The sequence below is a fragment of the Elgaria multicarinata genome, chromosome 2 (genome assembly GCF_023053635.1).
Source record: "Elgaria multicarinata webbii isolate HBS135686 ecotype San Diego chromosome 2, rElgMul1.1.pri, whole genome shotgun sequence".
NCBI classification, from domain to species: Eukaryota; Metazoa; Chordata; class Lepidosauria; order Squamata; family Anguidae; genus Elgaria; species Elgaria multicarinata.
Window position 1 is genome coordinate 144,538,354 of NC_086172.1, and position 24,560 is coordinate 144,562,913.

General features: G+C 40.2%; 1 protein-coding gene across 3 annotated transcripts in view; it reads left to right on the forward strand.

Moving 5' to 3' along the window:
- The window catches only part of MIPOL1 (mirror-image polydactyly 1), a 226,149-nt gene that overhangs the window by 139,611 nt on the left and 61,978 nt on the right, over nucleotides 1-24,560 (forward strand). For all 3 annotated transcript variants that reach the window (XM_063117821.1, XM_063117822.1, XM_063117823.1), the window contains one exon: nucleotides 12,731-12,825. In XM_063117821.1, coding sequence (XP_062973891.1) covers nucleotides 12,731-12,825 — 95 coding nt within the window. The remainder of the gene's footprint in view (nucleotides 1-12,730; nucleotides 12,826-24,560) is intronic.

Below are 24,560 nucleotides of genomic sequence, written 5' to 3' on the forward strand. Positions count from 1 at the left end.
TTCACATATTCACCATTCATTTCTGGAGTCTACTGATGACGAATTCCTACTAGAAGTAAAATATAACTTCACTGAGCACCTGCGACTAGCTTCAGAGATTACTTCCCTGCACCTAATCCTGAAAACTCATGGATACGGAATCCTTTTGAATGTGGTGATGTACAACTAACAACTCTATCTGCGGAAGAGCAAGATGCACTTGTTGACGTGACTTGTGATAGTTCATTGAAATCATTTTTCAATGAATATAGACTGGACCAATTCTGGGTGAAGGTTTTTCCTGATTATAAGAAGTTAGGTGAAAAAACTTTGAAATATCTAGTTCCCATTTGTTCCACATATCTTTGTGAAACATTTTCGACATTTTGTTATGTGAAGAACAAGCATAGAAATCGGCTCGATGTTTATCCAGATTTGAGATTAAAAGTAAGAAATATTGAACCGGATGTTGAAGGGATTGTTCGGGACAAAAAGAGGCATGATTTCTCCCATCACATTTAGGTTTAGTAGCTGCTAGACATGTCATAATTTGTCCAATTGTAAACTAAACATTAGTAAAATTAAATTTGTCTTTATATTCCTAACTAAATAATTGTCATTTTTGCGTGGTAATATCACAAATATCACAAATATTATGGTCTGTTTTTAGTATACCTAAAATCCTTTGCTTATTAGGGGCTACCCCTAATTTTCTCCAAAAAATTGCTTCACACAGGTAACTACCATAGAGATAACATTTTTTTCAAAAGTAGGGGGTCCATGGCTTGGCATTTGAAAAACAAGGGGTCCGCAGTACTTAGCTAATTGGGAACCACTGCTTTAGGTGGTTTACAACCATTCATAAAATAGCTACTACAGCTAAAGGTAAGAGCTGTAGCTTGTAAATCTGTGTCCAAAATCAAGCTAGGTATTGCCCAAGATACTCTGGAGGACATCTTGAGAGTCTTGCTAGACTTTCAGAACTCCAAATAATGCCTGTGCTGTTGTGATTGTTGAGACTGAACATGGCCACAATCACAGAAGTAAACTATGGGCTAAAGGTTATATCCTAATCAATCCTTTGTTTTTCCACATTGCTCCATTTTTTCTTTTTCTTTTTTGTTTCTTTCTTCTTCTTTTTTGCTTTTTTTTTTTTTTTTTTTTTGCAAGTACAGTTGCCAATGTATATCAACATCATAATTTCAAAACAAAACAAAAACTACACACACAAGTAAAGGAAGGATTTGGAGCCACTTGCCATCCAAGACTGTATATACAAAACTATAGTTAAAATGTATTAGGTATCAACCATTCCAGTTGTTTTGAGTACACCAGGTAGTTTTCTCCTTACTATTCTTTTCTTTTTCCCTACTATTTTTCCACCAGGGGGACTGATATATTGTTCAGAACCGTCAACCATATTTTTGTAAAAGTTTCCAGTTCGTATTTCGATTCACATTGAGCAAATGAACCTGTAGTTCAGATTTTATCACCTCAGGTGCAATTTGATATTAATATAACATTTTGATGTGGCTGGCTTTCTTACTAAGTCAAATACAGGAGCACTAAGTAATTTTCCTAATGTTGATGATGGGAGAAAGGAAGTAGCTTTGTGGGAAAAGGCATTACTTCTGAAACAGAAACCTGATAAAAATTCTGCATTTTAGTTTTCTTTTGCACTGTGAATTCAAGTAGTTTAAAAAATGTGTTGGTTCACAGATAACCCAATGGTTCCATGTTGTGATTCCTTTAGAAGAAGCATTTTCATTTGTGTTTGTATGTTGGTGATGAGTGTGCATCCTTGAGGATTTTGAGATACATAATAGCATCGTACTTAGCTTTAAATAGCAATTACACAGAAAATTTGAAACATGACAGTGTTAGAAACCCAGTCTTTTGGACATTACTTGGGCAGTGCATGTTGGATTTCTGATTCCATTGCTTGCCCCGTAATGTCTCTTAATTGATATTCTCCCTCTTACTGAATGGAGACCTGATTATTGTCAAGCTTCACTACTTGAAAATTGACTGAACAGGCTTTTTCCTGGTGATTCTACCCGAGACCTAAAGAAGGAAGGACATGAAAGGGTGAATATTCGGCCTGTCTTAATCCTTGTTTTCAGTATGATGGTGTCTTTAAGTGTGGACTAATTAGTGGATAGACTTAAATTCCTGCAGACTTGTTCTTTGTTGGACTGTGATAAACGGCTTTGCTTATATAAAGGAATCAAAATTTCTATTTAACATTGCTTTTCTTTTTTAAATGCATTTTAATGAGTTACTAAGACAAAACATTTGAAATAAAGTCAGGAACCAATTTAAACAACTATATGACTATTAGTATCCCAGACGAAAGGTAATCTGGGTGTTACAGTGAACATACAAAATGGGGTAAACATAGATGTTTGTATGTGAAAGTTAATCCCATGCAAATTAAGCAAAAATCAAAGAGATGCTGGTGTATGCTGATAAATAAATATCCTGAAAACAGTGAAAATATCAATTTTGGGACATTCATAAAGTTCATTTGGGTTTATCAGCATTCACATGTTAATGTCTGCTTTCTCAAACTTTTGACATTCAGTATATGAGGTTATTTTAAAGGTTTTGTATAGTGGAAGAGAAAATATTTCCAATTTTTTGCTTATTCTTGAAACGGTTGTCTATATTGCAACATTTTTCTTTAGATAGTAACTTTAGATAGTTACTAGATTTTCTTTAGAAAGCAAAGTCAGAAATCTTCAACTATTTCCATTTGGGTACATGTCAAAAATCTGCTTTAAAATAAATAAGTTCAATGATGGATGTGTTTAATTAGTCAATTGTATCATTGGGGCTGAAACAAATGTCTCAAGAAGAAAAGAAATACTTGCCATTTCCTCTAGATGACATTTATTTTATTTCCTGTTGTATGATGAAAGTTTCTACTAGTGTGAATTCATTTTGCTTAACTCACTTTAAAACACACACACACCCCTCTGATGTGGTTATGTCAAATCATAGTAAAACCAGAAACCAGATAATGGCATTGCTACTATGGCAACCCAATTTTAAACATTCTTTAAGTGTGTATTTTTGCTGTGAAGAGAAGGAGAGTCAGTGTGGTGTAGCAAGAGTGTTGGACTGGGATTTGGAAGATTTGGGTTCTAGTCCTCGCTTAGCCATGAAGCTTTGGGCCAGTCACTGAGTGTAGCCTAACCTACCTCAGAGGATTGTCAAGGATAATGTGGAGAGGAGGAGGAGTATGTGAGCTGCCTTGGATTCCTTGCAAGAGGAAAAAAGGCTGAATATAAATGAAATAATAAAAAATAAAATACAACATGATGACCCACTAAGCCATGGCGCTTAAGCATTTTGAGTTAAACGTTATGGCTTAGTGTGTCGTGGGAATCATTCCTAACCATGGTGGCTACATAATAACAATTTAAACACGCTCACTAAACATTTTCTGCAAAAGGGTTTGTGGCCTAACCATGGCTTAGCATGTCATCCGAACAACCCCATGTCTTTTACTGGGACATTGGGGCTGTATAAGAGTATGTAAACATTCAAGATACACAGGACTTTTGATTGGAATTTTGTCAAACTCATAACTTAAATCCTGTTACACAATATACTTTAGTGGAAGAGGTAGACTTTAGGAATTTTAGATCTCACATTCTCTGGACCAACACAGCAATACCTAGAGCAAACTTCTGTGGTTAATACATGCATATGCCACGTTGAACCAATCCTGCGGCCTGCTGCAACAGGAAAAAAAAATGTTTAGGTATAATGGGATCTGCAAACCGCTGCATCAGTGAAGTATCACAATTCTTCCAGGAAGGTGTGCCAGCACAAATATTTAGGATAGAGGAATCTGGCACTTACATTGGAAATAAAGGATTTTATACTGTGCTTTTGTTATAGAAACTCACAGATAGAAGCTTTACTGCATTTATCACCTGTGTTATTGATAGGAGATAATTACTGCAAAACAGCTGGTTGTTGGTTTTAGTAAGCATCAATTGTTCTCCTGTCCCAGCTGTGGGCTAATAAGGACAGTCAACACATCTGTTTCAACAGCTGGTAATTAACAAAAGCCTAATTGCTGCAACTCTTTTAACATCCAATCTGTGAAAAGAGTAAAGATGTGGAGGAATATTATTGACTTTGTACTCTGCACTTTCTGTGACCAGTTTCTTTTCTTTCTGTCTTTCTGTCTTTCTTTCCTTTTTCTTTTTCTTTTTCTTTTCCTTCCTTTCTCCCTTCCTTTTACTTTGAACACCATGGCCTTTGTCTGATGCATTGAATGGCAGGAGAACACAATATGGTAATCCAGAGCTTAAGATTTTCAGATCTTTGTTGGTGTTTCTTATTGCAACATTTCTTTGCTAAGTTGCAAGACAAAATGGATCAAAAGCATTTTGTGGAGTTCCGCGCAACAGCCCAAATCTTAGCAGGATGCCTTAAGCAATATGACCACTAGAAGTTGCACACTCCAACACAAGGTGGTTTACGCCCCCGTCCTTATGTAGCTTGTATACATTTGGACCCTCTCCACAAATAAATTTTCAGGAATTGGTCATGTGAATAATTTTTTTGGCTAGCCCAAACACTTCATGAATCACCATCTTGTAAAATTAATACAAGATAGAATATAGGCTTCCCTATTAAGTGTGCTTTAAATCACCCCATGCTCTGTGTTATACTGAATTGGCAGGATTTTCATTGGGCCTGACAGCTGTCATGTCTACTTGCATCCCAACATTACAGAGAAGATGGGTAGTCAAAGGTGGACATCTGGGTCCTTTGCCTGCCCATGCATTTCCATCCAAACACTGCTTTTATTTTAGATATTTACACTTTTTAAAAGCAGCAGATCCAATTCTGCACAGTGGTCTGCCACCTTTATGGCTAGTTTGGCACTCTAGATAACTAAATTAATGAGGACTAGAGAGGCCATGACTTGTGACAGCTCAGGCCCACTATGATATTAGAAGAGGCTTCTCAGTGGCGTGAAGAACTATAGGGCAGACGGAGAAGTTTGAAATCCAGAAGGAGATTGCAAGAGTAGAAATGCCCATGGTGGAACAACCTTACAGAAGGTGACTGGATCTGGTCAGGGAGACTGCATTGTTGGAATACCTGTAAGCCAGCTTGAATTCCATCTTGAATAAAAAGTGGGTTATAGGTAAAATGTTCACAAGGCAATAAGAGTTCTTTGGGACTCTAAGGGAGGCTCTAGGAAACTTGCTTTTTGTTATGATGAGATGCCAAATCCATGGTTATCCATCCCTTGTTTATACAAAAGGGATTCAGACAATGCCGCGGTGAGCCTCTAAATATGCCAGTAGTTTATATCAGTGTCTGGTACCCATAAAGGACTGGACAGGAGATGTATCAGCTCTGATCATTCTTGGGCAGAAATAGTCTGACTAGTGTCCATACACTGATAACATCCTACTTAGACTATTGAAATGTGTTGTACATGTAACTGCCTTTGAAGACATCCATTCGGCCTCTAGATTGTTGACCAGGGCTGTCTATACAGAACATAACTGGCCACTTCTTAGCTGCACAATTCAAAGTGCTGGAGCTTACTTTAAAAGCCAATAAGCATTGGGATCCAGGACTTTCTACTCCCAATGTTGAATTTGCTCAAATGTTAAAATCATCCTTTGAGATTCTTCTTTGAGTGCTCCTGCTTTCAGACTTGAAGCAGTTGGTGATCAGGGAAAAGGCCTTTTCAGTTGTGGCACCACTTCTAAAGAATGCTCTGTTCAAAGAATCTCACCTGGTGCCAAGCATTTTATTTTTCTGGAACTCCTTTTTAGTTACCCAGAAAGTTAAATTCAGGGAAAGACAACATGTGGCCTCCAGATGTTTTGGACTATAAGTCCCACCAGCCCCAGCCATCATGGTTATTGGTCAGGGATTATGGGAATTATAGTCAAAATATATATTGAAGGCATCAGATTGTCTACCAGTGTTTTAATTTGTTTTATTATGGTAACACATGTATTCTGTGTTCCTCTATTTTATTTGTATTAAATTGTATTTTATTTGTTTGTTTTTGTATCTTTAATTGTTTTAAATACAATTAAAGACAATTAAATGCACACAGGCAATATGTGCATGTAAGGCCAACTTAAAAAAATTAAATGAAGCATACGTCCTTTAATCTTTCATTGAGTATGATTTAGAAATTGCACAAATTATCAATCGTTTCTCACACTGAACTTTGTGGCTAATATAGTACAATGAAAATTAAGTCCATATTGTGTACGATTTATCTTTCCTTTTCATTAACTGGGAAGAATAATGAAATACTTTCCATTTACCAATATTGCAATTAGTTCTGGTAAATTATGTTGAATGCTTTCATTTTGTCGTCCCCCCTCCCGAAATACAGACAGTCTTTGCTACCCAAGATTACTTGATTAAACTTGCTTCAATAACATTTCAGTTGGCAAATACCTCTGTACAGTCAGTTCTCCAATTGTCTCCTGCTTATGTTGAAAGCTATAGAGGAAATAGTACCCAAGTGCTTGCCATTCACTGAATGGAGATTGCCTAACATTAGAAACGTTTCTGGCATGACAGGTTCGCTTCAGCAGGTGTTCAGGTGCTGAACTGTCAGGTATTCACAGTGATAGCTGCTGAGATCCTTTCAACAAACAAAAACAAAGTTATTGGCAATTATTCCAACTGCATTGGCATGTAGGGGAAATATTAAAGTTTGATTTTAACAGACTGTGGGTTTGCACATGGTTGTTTGGTCTGTAGTGACTCATATTAGCTCACCAGCATTTTCCAGGATCATTACAAATAAATAAATAGCATGGGAGAATTTTGTAAATGCATTGCTAAGAGGTCTTAGAAATTTTTCCTCTGCTCAAGGCAGGACTGGGTAACCTCTAGAAGTCCAGGGGCCAACTCCCCCTGAAATACCCGGTAGGGCTCAGCCCTCTGCCACTGCACTGCTGAATTTGTCACCGAATTTTGTTGCCATGCCACCATTGAATTTCAAACTGCAACTTCTTTAGAAAAAGGAAAAGGGAAATTGTCCTTTTTAATTACTTTTGCTAAATTTATATGTATCTGTATACAAGTATGTCTAACGGATCCAATGAATAAAATTTGTGAAGTTGACAGGACGTGGTGTTTTCCTTTAAAGCTGAAGCACTATTCTTTTCATCTTGAAGCCAGCATTAAGTGGCTACTAGCTAACCGTGAGCTGGGAAATTCTCCCTGGTTCATATCTCAGTTAAAGAAGCCATTGTCTCTCAGTTCCCGAGTGTTGTAGCATCATGCTATTAAGTATACAGTCTCTGATCAGCTGTCATCACCAGTCGATTTTATCCAGGAAGAAGAAAGAAGCAGCAACCAAGGAAAAAGAAAATGGTGCCAAAGCTGCAGCATCAAGGGAAAGAATGAGCTTCATCAGATGGGGGGAAATCGTGTTTCCCTACGATTGCTATGGCCTCCTCCTGCTGTCCCACAATACATGGGGAAAGAAAGAGGAAGCAGCAACAACCACGTGGCCCATTCAGTTGGCGTTTTTATTGCACTGCTTTTTCTGCACAGGACAGAAAATGGTGGCAAGTTTCGCTTTAAAAAAATGTCGAATTTACCAGGGTCTATTTTGTCATGGAAAAAAGACCAGAAGGGGCAGGAGACCTGCGGGAGATGGATGGCGTCGTCCAAAGGACACATGAAAAACCGTGAGTGGGCAGTAACGAGTGTGCGATAAACCGCTCATCTGTTGACACCTCAATGACAGCAAACACGATACTTCCCACCCCGAGACGAAAAATCACTAAATCACAGTGTTTGGGGGTGGGTGGATGTATTTCTGTCCCACCAACATCTCTATTTTCAGCCCCAAAATCAAAACTGCAGAATATTGTGTATGCAGCCCTAATACTGAATCTAGAAGAAAAGAGATTATGGGTACAAAGCTGTTTTCAAACACTGGTGTAAATAAGATGGAAAGCAATTGTTATTTGTTGCCAATGAGAGTAGGGAGAGAGCCAGCGGAGTTTTAAGAAAGTAGATTAGATTAAACATTCAACAAAGGTTTCTAACTGAAAGATTAAGTCATAGAAACTTGTCAACGGACTTTTAAAAGAAGGCCATAGATAAACAATTGTCAGGAATTCTTGAGGTATAATGATTCCTGTCCTAGCGCAGGAGGGGTTGAACTGGATAATCCTTGAGATTCTTTCCAGCGTTGCAATTCTAGGTAAACAACACTGTGTTTTCGTGTTTCTAAAATACCATATCCTATAAAATGTTTCTCCATAGACACCTCCATATTACAGTTACACTTCAGCCTTCCTTTAGCTACCTATTTAATTTTACCTCACTTGCAAAATTTGTGATCATTCAAAAAATGTAAAAAATAAATAATCAATATACTAAGGATAAAATCTTATGCATGTTTAGGCAGAAAAAACTACAACTTGCAGCATTCCGCAGCCAGTCATGCTGCCTGGGGAATGCTGGGAACTGTAGCACTTTTCTGCTCATGGTCCTCAAGACAGTGCTGTTCCTTTCCTCCCCCGACCCCTGGTCAGTATGTGCATGAAAGTAGCGCTCAAGGACATTTCAAGGCAGGGGAGATCTTTACCCAGCTCCCCCAGCCCTATGCAGCCCTCCTCCTCTGCTTTCACCAAGAAGGCGACATGGATAGGGATACTGTAATTCCCTGGCGAATGTTTGGCTTCTGCACATGCACCAAGGTTGGGGGATAGAATTACCCATAGGCGTGTGCAGCACATTTCATTAGGATATGCATCCATAACATTTTAAAGGCGAACATTTATTGAATACGCAATCATAAAGGACATTGTTTTTATTCATTTTTTTTATTAAACACTGTAGACCCAGATGCCATACTCCGCATTCGGCTTACCTGACCACAGGAGGGCCATTGCAGGTGAGGAGGGGAATGAGGAGACAGTCCTCAAGCTCCAGTGTTGGTGGGGCTTTGTGGTAACACTGGCTGGAGGAGGGACTTATGAGGAGATATTAGTCTTCGACTTCCCTCCTCCTGGCCTCTTTGAAGCACGGTTCCTGGCAGAGAGGCTCCCAGGAGGGGGATTCCTTTTTGCTTCTGCTGCTAGGGACATACCCATGTTTCAGTCCAGAGTCAGTAGGGAAAATTCTTTTCAGCGATTACTGCTGTTTAACTGAGACATGTTGAAGGTCTTTACCCAATCGTTTTATTTATTATACCACACTTTTCAGCTAAGATACCAATGTTTTCAGCTAAAATCAGCATCTGAAGTGGCTGACAATTACAAACACCCTCTCTGAGGTTACTCTTTTTGTACAGATTTATGATAGTAACTGCTTGCATTGCCATTGTTCATCAGATCATGCAATGCTGAAATTAAAAGATTTAATTTTCCTCCACAATAAGTGGAATGAAGTTGAACTATGGTAAAATCCATTGTCTTGCAAACGGATGTCCACTTGTGCAATACAACTTTTCCCTCCTCCATTCCCCTGGCAGACCCTTGAGCCCCCCAAAATCTGCTCTGGAGGATCCCCCAATCAGAACAGCTTCTGAGGGTGTAGAGAAGGCTGCAGTGAGATCCTTTCTCTATTTTGATGACAGAAGACTTTCTATCAGTGGGAAGAGTTATTTGGATACCACCCATTGCTTTTTCATTGATATTAAACAAAAAAACATTTGTGTAGAATTTGCCTGTAGTCCCACCGGAGAAGAGTATTTATCATCTGGTTATATTGTCTTAGTACAAATCTTCTAGCTAACATCTATGCCTAGTTCACGGAGATGGCAAATCTGTGCCTGGTCTGAGTGCCAGGTTCAGGTTTTTGACAGTGCTTCGGCAAGCCACCTTTAATGGGCTCCCTCCCTCAGTGAGCCTTACCATCTCACCACCATTGACACCACCTGCTATTGCTCCTCCTCATCTTTCTCATCATTGCCACCACTTGCTTACTGGCTTGACAGTGGGCCCCTGTTGGAGTGTGGTCCCTCAGTAGGTCCCCAACGCAGGTTTGCCACTTTCATAAGGACAAGGCCCCTCTCGCCTAAATCCCAGATTGGAATGTTGGTTATTGAGTCTGCTTTACCAGCGCTCCACTCCCATCCTACACATTATGCTAAGGAGATTAGCTACAAGCCTGGCATCATTATTTTTCTTTCCCTGTAGCTGATTGCCTTTAATCCACTTATGCCAATTCTCTTCTTTCTTACATTGCTATAAACTAGGAGCTACTCTTATGAAGTAATGCCAGAGCTGTAAGTAAGTCAGAGCTGATGTCTCCTGACCTTTCCCCTAAAAGGATATCAGGTGTGATACCTCTCTAAAGAATCTAGCAGGTAATCTCTTGGGGGAGTAGGTGTGTCTGCTACAAACATTTCCTTCCAGTCTACCATTTCAATTGCACTTCACAGTACACTGAAAATTGCCAAGGATGTTAATTATTGGCCTTTTGAACAACCCACCTACTTTGATTCAATCATGCTTTCCCCAATAGTTAAGAAGGCTGTTTCATCAACGGAATGGTATAATTACAGAAAATAGTTTGGTTTGGCTAACATTCTTGTGTTTTGTGGGTTTTATTTGTGAGCCTAAAAGCAGCACCAGGTCCAAAACATAAATGGCTCAACTTACATACGGAAGTTTAGCGGCTTAATTCCAGGAATCAAGGTTTGCCTCTTGGAAGCATGGAAGCAAAGCAAATGGCATTGAGCCTCAATTTTAAAGCAACTCAGTGCAGGAAGCAAGTGCCTCTAGTTTTAAAGTGAACTCTCTTCCTTGGCTTGGTGTGGCACTGATTCATAGTTATACTAGAATGTTTGTACCTGGTCATTGGATCCTTACAATGTTCTTATAATAGAAATGAATTCTAATTCATGTCTGTAGGCCTAAACTCTGGGATGCTGAAGGAGTTTAGAGATATAACCACCTGGTCACAGCATAGTACTTTGCCTTGTGTGCATCCAGTCCAGGCTACTGTAATGTGCTGTCGGTGGGGCTGCCTCTGAAAAATGTTTTCAAACTTCCAGTTAGTACTGAATGCATCTGCCATGTGGTTGTTATAACAGCTCCATTAGATCCCAAATGGGTTTTAGGCCCAATTCAAAATGGTAGTGTTGGCCTTCAAAGCCTGAAGTGGTCAGAATTCCAGACAGTTAATGGACTGCCTTCTTTCATATGAGTCTAACTGTACCTTAAGCTCTTCCTCGCAGGCACTGCTCCATAGGACCTTTCCATCTGAAAGGTCCTACGGAAGAAATCGCTTCCTGGGTATGTGCGTCCTTACTCCTTCCCTGCACCAAGGAAGCATTATTCCATCAGTTTGGGGATGTATGACGACTCTGGTTTGGATTTTCATTGACTGCTGCTGCTTGTTTCCAAATGTTAGTGAACTGATGTGGATTTAATTTTGTTTTGATGAAGCTGTGGCCTGACCATCTCTTTTGTGATGGGATCACTGAGTGATGCCCCATTGTATTTATTTATTTATTTATTACATTTCTATACTGCCCAATAGCCGGAGCTATCTGGGCGGTTGTAGACTGAGACTGTAGATATGTACAGATTTTGTCAGTTACTATTGGGGGTAGGGATATGGGTATGAGAGTGTGTGTTTTAATTAGTGTCTCCATTGCCACATTATTTTTTATTTTATTTATGAGAAATTGTATATGTGCTATTACTAAATCACTGAAGACCAATTTATGAACAAAACATGTTTGCTATATATGAAGATTCTTATGTTCATCCACTTTAGAGATGGATTAAGATGTGTATGTTTTGTTTTATTGTTTTTAAAGAGGATTATAGAAGGTACTACTAATATTTGTAAAGTGTGTGTTTGCATTTATTTCTTTGATATTATATATCCCAAATTGGTGGTAGTTTTTTTGTCTTGGCTATTGGGATTAATTCCCTTTTGTATTTCTCTGGGCTTTTAATATTTTATATCATTTTTAATGACTGTTAACCATGTTGAGGACCTTTTAATGGAAAAACAGGTGGTATACTGGCTAGAGTGTTGGACTGAGAGTCAAGAGATCTGGGTTCTAGCCCCCACTCAGCCACTGAAGCTCACTGGCTGACTTTGGGCCAGTCACAGGCTCTCAGCCCAACCTACCTCACAGGGTTGTTGTTCTGAGGATAAAATGGAGAAGAGGAGGAGGATTATGCAGTGCTGCCTTGGTTCTTTAGAGGAAAAAAGGCAGGATATAAATGGAAAATATATATATATATATATATATATATATATATATGGGGAATTACTGTAATTCTATAAATGATAGCAATTATTCCTGAATATTTATTATTATTATTATTATTTATTTATTTATATAGCACCATTAATGTACATGGTGCTGTACAGAGTAAAACAATAAATAGCAAGACCCTGCCGCATAGGCTTACATTCTATTTGCTCCCAGCCTGCTGTTAGGTTATATTAAGAAAAAAAATACTTAAATGGAATTGTCCTGGAATTAGGTGACCCCTTAAGTTGCTGGGGAGAAATAGTGGAAGAGACCTGCCTCCTTTATGTCCTCCTTGCAGGCTTCTCAGAGGTTGATTGCTATGGGAATCAGGATACTGGAGTAGAGGAACCTTTGGTCTGATCTAGCAGGGCACTTGTTAAGTTGTTATGTCCTTAAGGCTGAATCCTATGCATACTTACCTAGGGGTAAACTCCATTGGACACAGTAGAACTTGTTTCTGAGTAAACATGCACTGACATTTAACCAATTCTCTATTTGTAGGAAAAATTGCTGGCTATGCAACAAGAGAGAGAGGCTGTTATTCAGCAATATGAAAAGCTTGAAGAAGAGCTCCAAACTCTTCGAATCTATTACAGGTAATACAATTTGTATTATTGAAAATGTGTTGTACCGTGTGTGTGTGTGTGTGTGTGTGTGTGTGTGTGTGTGTGTGTTGATTGATCAATTGATTGCAGTATTATTCCTAAGGGTAAAAAAAAATGTGCAAAGCAAGGAAGAGGTAATAATATCCCCGAATTCCACTTCAAGGTATCTGATACAGTTTTGGTCCTTCAGAGTTACTATCTATATGACAAAACAGAGAGCTAGTCTTATGTCGTTATTACTTCTCTTGTCTCTGATGCTTAGAGGTGATGACTTGCCCGGCTCTAATCCTAGCTTATTTAGGATTAAAACCAAATCTAACTCCAGTACATGATCTGCTGGATGATATTGACTCTATGGCTTGGATTCTGTGATAAGGGAACTTTAAGAAGAAACGGAAGAAATGTTTCTTGCTCCCTCCTCCTCGCATAACAGAAACACTTTTTAAAAAAGACTAGAAGTATAAAATTTTCTGAAAATATTGAAGCCATTATAGGGGAAATTTATTTTTATCCTCGCTGTAAGATTGCCAGAATAGTTATTTCTTACATTCCTTGATTATTGATCTAGTCTATCTTTTACTGATAGTTATTTAGGGATGCTCTAAATCATGCTTCTTGCCTGATGCATTCTCTGCACTGGTCAACAGGTGTTAAGGAGCAGGAGGTGTTGGTGATAGGTCTTGGTCCCTTGAGGGGGGGGAGTGAGCGTGGTCAGGTTCCAGAGTAAATGTCTTTGGGAGCTGTGGTTTGGGGGCCTTGGGTTCCAGACCACCAATCTCACTCTTCTGCTGCGGATATGGTCTCAATGGACTTGACTGTCTATCTGAGTCCTGGCTGCTGCTTGAGATGGATTTACACTACTGCTTTAAAATGGTTTATAACAGTTTAGACAACTATTGGGGCCCATGACACAGTCCATATACAGTTTTCAAACTGTTCTGAAAGTGTTATATCCTGCTTGGTGGTGTAGATCTGTCCCAGGTCATGTCAAAAATGACTGGCGTGGAAAGTCTTAAGAATTCTCTTACCTTGAGAGCCTTTTGCAAGGGAGAACGAACTATCAGAGCTTCATTCACATGGCTGCAGTGCAATAGGCAGTACATCCATTAGAAGCAGTGAAAACTGTAGTATTGTTCTGTAATGGGTGCCTCTTATTTTCTGTCGATACTGGGTTTCAGCTATACTGGGTTTTCTTGCCAGTACAGGTCTACATGGTAAACTGACTAAAAGTAACTTTTTCTCTTTTGGCTTTAGAATTTGAAATGAAAATGAAACTCTTTTGTTTATTTTTTCTCTAAACCAATTTGAATCCTCTTCTTAAGTAATAGACTTTTCATAACCGAAGATACACAGAGAAACTGACCATATATTCTTCCATCCTGTTGTATCATGTCTTGCCTTCCTTGAATGTATTGAATGTATTGTCTTTCCCTATAAAAATAAATCTTAAAAACACACATAGCTCTTTCTCAATGTTACGTTGATAGTGTAGGCCGGCTGCTGGGATACATCTCCTTCCGGTGCCACCACAGTAACATTGGAAATCTAAGATAGTGGCCCCATTCAGAAGACATGTTAAACCATGGCTTTAGCCATGGTGGTTAAGCTAGAAAGCCAGGCCATGTTCAGAAGGCACCTTAAACCATGACTTTAACCATGGTGAATAAAGCAAAAAGCCTTATTCACTGTGGTTAAAGCCATGGTTTAAGGTATCTTCTGAACATGGCCTGGCTTTCTGGCTTAACCAGCATGGTTAAAGCCATGGTTTAAGGTGTCTTCTGAACGGGCCCCATATGGGTGAAGTCCAGGATGCACCTACTTCCTATGACATCACCCCACAAGCTGGGACAGAAGTAATGTGAGAACAAGCAATATGTGACCCAGGGTTTCTGATAGTACCAGAGTGGTATGACAAGTAGCTCCTGCAGTAGCTCCCAAACCACTGATGACATGTAAGAAGGGCTCCTTAGTATTGCTTCATTAAAAAAAAATATTATTTGCATTTGGGTGCTATACTCAAGTACAAAACACACAGGGCTCATCTACACCAAGCAGGATATTCCACTATGAAAGTGGTATAAAAACAGTATAGAAAAGGCAGGAGCCACACTATTGCTTTATAGTGCACTGACAACTGTTTGGGCCCATGTCACATACCATATACTGCTTCCATACCACTTTCATAGTGCTATATCCTGCTTGATGTAGTTGTGTCATGGGCCCCAACAGTAGGGTGACCATATTTTGGAAATCAAAAAGGAGGACAATGTGGTCGCCCCCAAGGGGGGGTGTCCAGTAAGGAGGCGTTCCCACCAGAACATAGCCTTGGTCACATGTCTGATTTTACAGCACACATTTAAGACAAATCTGTTCTACATAACATCTTAATGTTAAAATCACTGAAATAAAGAACAAGTAAGAGATTCAATGTATCTGAAATTAACTTCACTCACTCCTACTTTTGTAGGTTTTGCTGTACTTTGAAGCTTTTGCTATACTCTGTGTGTTACATTCTCCTCTTCCCTCAAATATCTTTTCTGACTGTATCTACACTCATTGCAAGCTGCTGTTGTTAACAGGGTTTGCTACTGGCCCCAGATCTGTTTCAAATTTGGTATGGCTAAAGCTCTACCTAAAAGTTATCATGGTGCCAACTTTCAGCTCTTTATCTTTAAAAATGACAGTTTTAAAAATAATAATTTTAAAACCTCATTTTTTAAAAAAAATCCTAAAAAACGGATGAACGGATCTATTTCAAATTTGGTGTGGCTAAAGCTCTACCTAAATCCTATCATGGTACAAAGTTTCATCTCTTTATCTTTAAAAATGACGATTTTAAAAATAATAATTTTAAAACCTCTATTTTAAAAAAATTCCTTAAAAATCAATGGATGAACGGATCTGTTTCAAATTTGGTATGACTAAAGCCCTTCCTAAGAGCTACAATTGCACCACGTTTCATGCCTTTATCTTAAAAAATGACGGAGTTATAAGCATTTTTGTTAATCCCATTAGAGCTGCTCTTTGGAAAAATATCCGGATTTCCCCTCCCCCTCCCGGATTTGCCATCAAAAACCCGGACAAATCCAGGCAAATCCGGTCATATGGTCACCCTACCCGACAGTTGTCAGTGCACTTCAGTACCACTATAAAGCAGTAGTGTAGATCCTGCAGTGCACTTCAATACCGCTAAAAGCAGTAGCGTGGCTCCTGCCTTTTATATACCGCTTTCATAGTGCAATATCCTGTTTAGTGTAGATGAGCGCACAGTGCAACTACTGTGAGGTGAGCACACATGGGTTGTATGCATGTATTCATAGGGGTTAAGATAATCAGTGGCCAGATCTACACTAGTCTTATAACGTTGCTAGTGTCCCTTTCTAACGTGGTTCTCTGTATTGGTTCTCTGTATCATGGGGCACACTAGCGTTACTTACGTTTAGCTGTAATGTTACTACAGAGCACATTGTTAAATCCTTTCATTGTTCTCCCTCTGAGCATAGCAGAGTGCCTGGGTTTGCTCCGCCCACTGCCTGCCTCATTCCTAGCCAGCAGTGCAGGGCAATAGTCATAAGCACACACAAACCCTGTCCCAAAACATCTTAACATAAGTCCCAGGGAATTGCCTGAATGCATAGGAACCAGCCACTTTGCTGAAGCTAAGCAGGGTTGGGTCTGGTCAGGGTTTAGATGGGAGACCAAATTGAAAAATTTTAGCAGCAGCCACATTTAAGCCCCGCTGGTCATGAGTTTTGGACTGGGACCAAGAGACCCTTGTTAATTTTTCTGCACGGAGCTACAGCGATCCTTTGAGCGCTCCTCAGCTCCTTTGCAAAGAGGGGGGAAATGTTAAAAAAAAATCATAAAAAATCAACCGATGACCCAATATGATTCAAATTTTAAGGCAGGATGCATGGGAGTACTTCACAATAAAAGCAGATTCTAAGGTGGAAAACTTCTGAGTCCTTTGCATGCAATTGTCAGGGATTGCACAGTATAACGCTGGTGTGATTTATCTGCTGTAGCAGATAAGATAGCAAACGGGGCGAAGGAAGGAGAACAGGAAGTGGGCGGAGCAAACCCAGCAGCTCTGGGTTGGGAGAGGAAAATTATCAGTAGAACGAGGCACATGATCTGTAGCCACGCTGGAACTAAGAAATAGAACCTGTAAGTACAACTCATTTACAACGTTGGAGACCCAGGGTCACGTGACGCTGTGCGTCACAGTAACCCATTCAAAACATTAGAATAACACCAGTGTAGATTCCCACAGTATTTACTAGTCATGGTTCCTGTATATTACCTCCAACATCAGAGGTGGTATGGCTCTCAATATCATTTGTTAGGGAACATAAAGAGGAGGGTGCTATTGCACTCATTCATGTCCTGCTTGTGGGCTTCTCATGGGCTTCCGGTTGGCTACGGTGGGAAAAGAACACTGGTCTTTGGTCTGATCCAGCACAGCTCTTATTGTATTCTTATGTGTGTGTTTTCCAGTTGCCTTTTAAAAGTACATAGGAGTGGCAATGAAGAAATGGTTGGTGATATGATTGGTTATCCTTTCCAACTCAAATGTTTGTGTATTTGCTAGGATATTTGAAAGGCTCTGTTTGAACTGAACATTTCAAAGTAATATGGAACTTATTAACGGCAGCTAAGTTTTTAATAGCTACCTTATGGCATAACTCCAAGTCTCTAACAATTAAGAAATGGGTTCCAAAAGCATCACATCTTGCCTTGACAGCTAAATTCGTTTTCAAGAGGGTAAACTAGATTGTGAATCATTTGAAAGAACTTGGATGCCATTCATTAATTATATGAGTGAATATTATTAGATGGACTTTAATTCCTATAAACCATTCTCACCTGTTGTCTTAAATGCAGAGGTGCAGTAAGGTGCTTTCGGGGGGGGGGGTAGCCCCTGCGACTTTGCCAGCCCTGCTTTTTGCTTCTTCTTTTTTTAACCTTCTGGCGATCGATGGTAGGAGCTCCTGGTCTTCTCCCTGCTGCAGACTGCTAGCAAAGGGAAGTGCAATGCTTATTGGCTGCGTGCCCCCCAAAGGCAGCAACTGTCAGGATCAGGTCTGCTCTCCCTAGTGTGGGGGACTGGGTTTCAGAGCCTGAATTAGACTCAGAGGCTGAAGAAGACAGAAAGCAGGGTTGGAAATACTCTGAGCCTGAGCATCCTGTCCAATAAGCTCCTGAGAAGATTCCTCCTTGACTCCTGGAGAGTCTTGGAGAATTTCCTCCCTGACTTCCCGTCTTGGCTGGTCTTCTACTACTACTACTACTACTACTACTACTACTACTACTACTTCTTCTTCTTCTTCTTCTTCTTCTTCTTCTTCTTCTTCTTCTTCTTCTTCTTCTTCTTCTTCTTCTTCTTCCATGTCTGATTCAGGCTCTGAAACCCAGTCCCCCACATTAGTGCCTGATCCTGACAACGAGTGATTGATGCAGTTCACTGCCTGCTACTCACATTTAGGAAAATACCTCAATGTTTTCCTGTCAGGGGGATATTTGCTACCTACCCACCCACCAGACCTACACCTCATGGTCCATTCCTAAATATATTTATAGATTGGTTAAGGTGGTTATTTTTGTATGTCTTTAGATGTTAAGATTTTGTATCTATAGTTATATACAAAATATAAATAGCACCGCACCTACATGTATTATAAAAGAAAAATGGTCAGAAAATGCATGCATGTGTGGTTCACATCAGGCTCGGTGTCAGCAGGCAGTATCCTCGGGCAGTTAATACCTGATACCTGCCTTGGGGGCCCTTTAAAAAAGTGTTTTTGTTTCCTGGTGGTGATGCAACTGTAGCCTGCCATTTAAATTTCCCAGAATGACAGTACTTAAGGGGCATTCTAAGATCATTGAAGTGGCAACTCCCAGGCCCAGCTGGCCAGAGCTCATCAAAGTGCACCAAGTAAGCCCACCAAGGTCCACGGATGTAGGACGTAGCCCTCTTTCTGGGGACGTTTCAGACCTGGAGCCAGTACTGGTTCTCAAGTGTAATAGCACGTGGGTTCAAAGGCATTTCAATGAGCACACATTTCTGTGAGGACAATCACATGGGGGTCCCTTTTATCCAGAGGGGCACTCCTCCCATATTTAAAAGTGATTCTCCTTTTAAAAAAACACCTCCCTAAAAAATATAAAACGGAACAAAGTGCGGATGGGGAAATACAAAACGGAATCTATCTCGATGCCGTGAGCCAAGAAAAAATTGGCTGCGAATGAAGATGGGCAAGTCGGCTCATTTGTATTGGGAAAGTTTGCCATTCATCTGATTCAACACCTGAAATTCAACCCTGAAACAATACTTTGCATAAAAGTTAGAAGTAACAGTGTTGCCTGTTTAACTATTCTAATTTTCTAACTGCTGTATTCCCGAGTAATGACTAATGCTAATCATAAAAACCTGCATAACGTGCAAAGATTCTGTTAGCATTTGAATAATCCGTCCTCCTGAAAAATGAAATGCACATAAAGGATGCCAAAGTCCGTCATGAGAGCGTTCCTAAAATAACAGCATACAAATATATTAAGGCTCTAATTTTTTTAAATGGCCATAATTATCTGAGGGGCCATAAGATACCAGGGATTCCCCCGTCCAAGGTCAGAGATAGCACTCTCATCTCAGAAGGGGGGATTGGAGATCCCATCGCCCCCTCACAGCCGGCATGGAAAGAGTTGTGCCAGCTGGCCTCCAAAGAGAAGTAAGCAACCTCAAAGAGGGCTAAAAGGAGGTGTTTCGGTGGGCAGGGAGGGGAGGAGGTTATCAAGGGCTACTAGTCCTGATGGCTATGTGCTACCTCCAGTAGTAGAGGCAGTAAACCTGTGTGCACCAGTTGCTGGGGAACATGGATGGTAGGGTGCTGTTGCACGTGTCCTGTTTGTGGGTTCCTGGTTGACAGCTGGCTGGCCACTGTGTGAACAGAATGCTGGACTAGCTGGACCCTTGGTCTGATCCAGCATGGCTCCTCTTAAGTTCTTATGAGGAGACTGGGAAGGATGGGATATGAACATCCTTCCCTCCTCCTCCAATGCGCTTTCACAAAATGGGCAAAAAAGCCCAGCTAGTGAAAAGAAAGAACAGGAGGATGAGGAGGTAAAGATTACCTCTTCTGCTCCTCCTGCCCTGCACTGGATGATCAGAAGCCTCAGAGTTCGGGGGGTGTCTGATCATTGGGGGTGTAATTGATAGATTGCAGCCTTAAATGATCCCATAGAACATAGACTTATTATTATTATTAGACATTGACCTTGGCTTTTATCCACTTTGGATTTAATTATGTTTGAATATCTAATGTTTCTATTACCTGTTAAGTTAGAATTTCTTGCCCTCATTTATCTTTGATCATTTTGTTGTGTTACATGACTGTACCATCTTCAGGTGTTGCTGGGCCTGCGTACACGGGCAATTAAACTTAGGAGGAACTTTCATTGATGCTAATGGAAGCATTTTTTTCTAGGCCTAATTCGCATAGTGGGGATGTTTTCCTCTGGCAGGGATAGGGGAGAAGGGGAGAGAGAGACGATTGGGGGCAGAAGAGAAAAAAGGATATGTTTATTGCCCTCCTAAATGGCTAAATCATCTGTCATGGAGGTCCTTCTCCAGTTGATCCTCTGTATGTATTGGAGTGGGGCATGAGGAGGGAGTATGGCCGCTCTTGATCTTTCTTCAGCTCTGTGCCCTGCAGTGTGGCACATGGAGAAGTGGGTTAAGTGTGCGGCGACCTGGTCTGCTCTGGTTGTGTCACCTTATGTGAGCTTATGTATGCATTGTGGGGTGGGGGCAAAATCCACACTTCTCACAACATAGAGAGGCAACTCCAGATTCTGGAAAGCCGAGAACTGGAGAAAGCTATCCTTCCACTGCCTCCGCTGCCTCTTCCTATTTCTTAGGCTGACTCGAGTCTTGCTCTGTTTGCGCATTTCCCCCATCTGTTTACAGACCTTGCAAATCAATCATAACCAAAGGCAACTACTGATTTGGGATGATTTGGGGTGGGGTGCAAATTAATTGAACAATATCTCTTGTTTGGGGTGATTCTGATGAGGAATTCTTTGGTTGGCTTTGCCTGTTGTGGAATTTGAATTAATCCTAGTAATTGTAATTTTGCATACAATTTAGCATAGGAAAACATTATACAGATATGTGTCCTGTGGGGTTGGAGCCCTGAATCTTTTAGGTGCCTAGAAAAGATCCTTGGCCTTCTTTCGAGGAACTTGAGAGTTTGACTTTTAAAAACGCTGTTCTGCACAGAGTTCTTTTGGAGCCAGATCCAAAGGAATCCTAGCACGAGAGGAAGGCACTTCCATTCGTGCAATTACTGCCAACTCCTCCCTCCATCTGCAGTCCCATGCACCATTCCCAGAGATCCCCAATGGACATGCCAGGGCCTGCAATAGGGGAGGAAGGTGTGAGAAAGCTCATTTTCACAACCAGAGTTCTTTTTGCTCACCGTTCCCTGACCTGGTGCCCTTCAGATGTGTTGTACTATAGTCCCCATGATCCCCAGCCAGCAATGTTCACTATTAATGATGGAGATTGTAGTCCAAAGCATCTGAAGGGCATCCGGTTGAGAAAAGCTGCACACGACCTTCCCCCCCATGCCCGTTTTCTGTCCTTCCCAAAGTAATAAATTCCATGGGTGTTTAAAATGAAACAGTGCATTTTAATTTCTTTTCCATTTTCTATAGCAAAACAAGAAAAATCACACTGGCATAGCGTTTTGTGTATGTGTAAATATATGTAATATGAAGCCTTATATTTAGATTAGAAAAATGCCCATCTTTATGAAAATTGTTTTTAGATATATGTTGTCTATGTGTTAGATGTTTTTATGTAAATGCTTTTAAACATCATATAATGTATTTTTAATGGTTATTAAATTTTGTGAACTGCCCAGGGACCTTCGGCTACGAGGCATTATAGAAATATAATAAATGAAATAATAAATGATAGAAGGAGGTCTCATCTCTTATATTGTATGGATCCCTGTGTAGTACTATGATACTTCTCAATTCCTCTTGTCCTTAGTAGCTCCAAGATCTGGTATGAGTTGCAGGTTTTGATACCTCTGAGCTATGCCCCAGCCTGTAAAGAAATAATAGAAACCCAACTCTCTATATTTTAGAACTGAGAGGTACACTCAGGTGGATACATTTAAAATTTTCAAGAAGACAACCAACGAGAGGCCTCATTATTTAAAAAGCTTTGGCCAGCCTTTTGCCCTTAAAAAGAGGCTTGATAAACAGGTTAGCTTATCTGATTGATAATTTTCCAGGCAGGGGCCTTCCCAGACTGGTTGATGCCAGGAGGGGGGGAAAAGTAACAGTCAAATGTATCCTACTTCCTTCTTTTCCATTTCACCTTTTAATCATCTCTTTCAGCTCCTCCCTCCTTCACTGACTTAAAATTTGCCATGTCACTTACTTCCTCTTCCCACTGCATTATGGGACATAGATTCTAACCCTTTCCTTTTTCTGTACTTTTAAACAGGACACCTTCCTTATTTTCTACTATTGAGCATACAGGAAAGCCTGAAAGTATTTTAGATCTCTGTTCTTGTGTGCCAAGGATCTCTGGCCTCTGGAGAGTCATCAGCTTTTCTGACTCATTTGTGTCTTTAAGAGCCAAATCTAACACTTTGTGTTAATTACACCTTTTAAAAGAAAGTGTGCTTAATGGTGCCACTGTTATTTTGAAGGAAAAGCAGTTGTGGAGGCCCTGATCCAGATTGGGGCCTTGCACTAGTTTCCCATTGAAACAGCTATTTGCTCCTAAAGGTGCTATTTACTGTCCTAACAATATTTGTCCTCAATGTTCACAATAGGAACATAGGAAGCTGTTTTATACTGGGTCAGGCCACTGGTCCGTTGAGCCCAGTATTGTCGACACTGACTGGCAGCATCTCTCCAGGATTTCAGACAGGATTCTTTCCTCACCCTACCTGTAGAAGCAAGCGATCAAACCTGGGACCTTCAGCATGCTATTTATCACATAAACTAATAGTAACATAAAACTACTCAAATAATAAAAAACCTGAAGAGGCTTGGGAAATATGTTATAACATAAGCCAAATATATTTTTACACCAAAGTATACATCAGTGGCTTAATATAACATCACAACACCCAACAAGTGTTACCGATATTATTTACTCCATCATCAGTTATTGATTCCTTCCAGGGGGGGCTCATACACTGGGGAAGGAGAATGCCTGGATGCAAATGCCTTTTTCCCTGTTGCTACATGTTGGACAAAATTAAGAGTCGCTTCTGTTAGCTCCACCCATTTTTGCAATGGGTGGCTCTGCCACTTTGGTCTCTGCCCCTACCCACTGCTGGAAAGTAGTGGAGGGAAACCCCAGACAGGTTTTGATTGTGGTAATGTGGACCTCAACGGGAGAACAGTCTCTCACCCCTTCTGTGGAACCCTGAAGGGACGGATTGGGACCCCAAGCAGGCTGGATTTGGGGCCCGGGTCTGAGATTCTCCATCCCTGATGTATGCAATCCCCTGTGCCTTGGGCTATCCCTCAATAGTGAATGCATGCAATCTTCTATTGTACACACATTGTTATGGACTTGAATAATTATTGCAAAGCTATCAATTTATTTTTAGGGGTGCAATTGTATCCCTGACAGATGGACAGCCATCTGTCAGGGATGCTTTAGGGTGTGTTCCTGCATTGAGCAGGGGGTTGGACTCGATGGCCTTGTAGGCCCCTTCCAACTCTGCTATTCTATGATTCTATGATAATTATTTTTCAGCCAATCAGCTTAAGTTTGAGACCGTGCCAGACTCGATCGTATAGTATTTAGGGGTTGAAATGGTGTGAACAAAAAATCATGCTCCATATTAATAGATAGATAATAATAAAATAATTTGAAGTTACGGTGATGGTATGAACAAATAATCTCAGTAGCAATTCATTTCTTAGTATTTCATAGGCTGCAATCCTATGCTCACTTACTTGAGAGTATGCCTCATTGAACTCAGTTGGAGTCGCATCTGAGTAGACATCTAGAGGATTGCACTGGGAGCTTGTAAACAGATAGACATTATATGAATATTATTTTATGTAAAAAAAATTGAAAGAATGAAAATATATTCCTTTAAAAAATGTTTTATCCCACCATCAAAATTTCTAAGGCAGTTTAGCTTAATAAAATAAAACAGTGGAAATAGTAATAAGATATCACAAATCATCTACATTTAAACAAAGAGAGTAGAAACATTTCCTTTTATCTGTCTTGAATCTCCCACCAATCAGCTGCCTGCGATGACCCCAGACTCTAGTATTATGAGGGAGGGAGAAAAAAGTCCTACTATCTACTTTCTCCACACCAAGTTTCTTTATTGTGCTAGTGCTCAAAAGCCTTCTCTGCCTGGTGCTCAGCTTTTCGGAGAGTTACTTGTCCTTTGCCACATTTCCCGGGAATCATTTTGTGATTATAAAAAACATGATATAAAATACACATTAAAATTGATTAAAAACATACCATACATGATTAAAACATGGGAGTTGTAAGTCCATCAACCTCTGGAGGGCCACATGTTTCCCGTCCCTGCTTTAAAGAGAGTATTTTGAGTAGACTGTTTACTTCCTTTCATGTCTGCCAACCTATGTCTTAAGAATGCAATTGTCTGCTCAGACGTAAGTCTCATTGAGTTCAGTAGGATTCACTCCCAGGTAAGTGTGTGTAC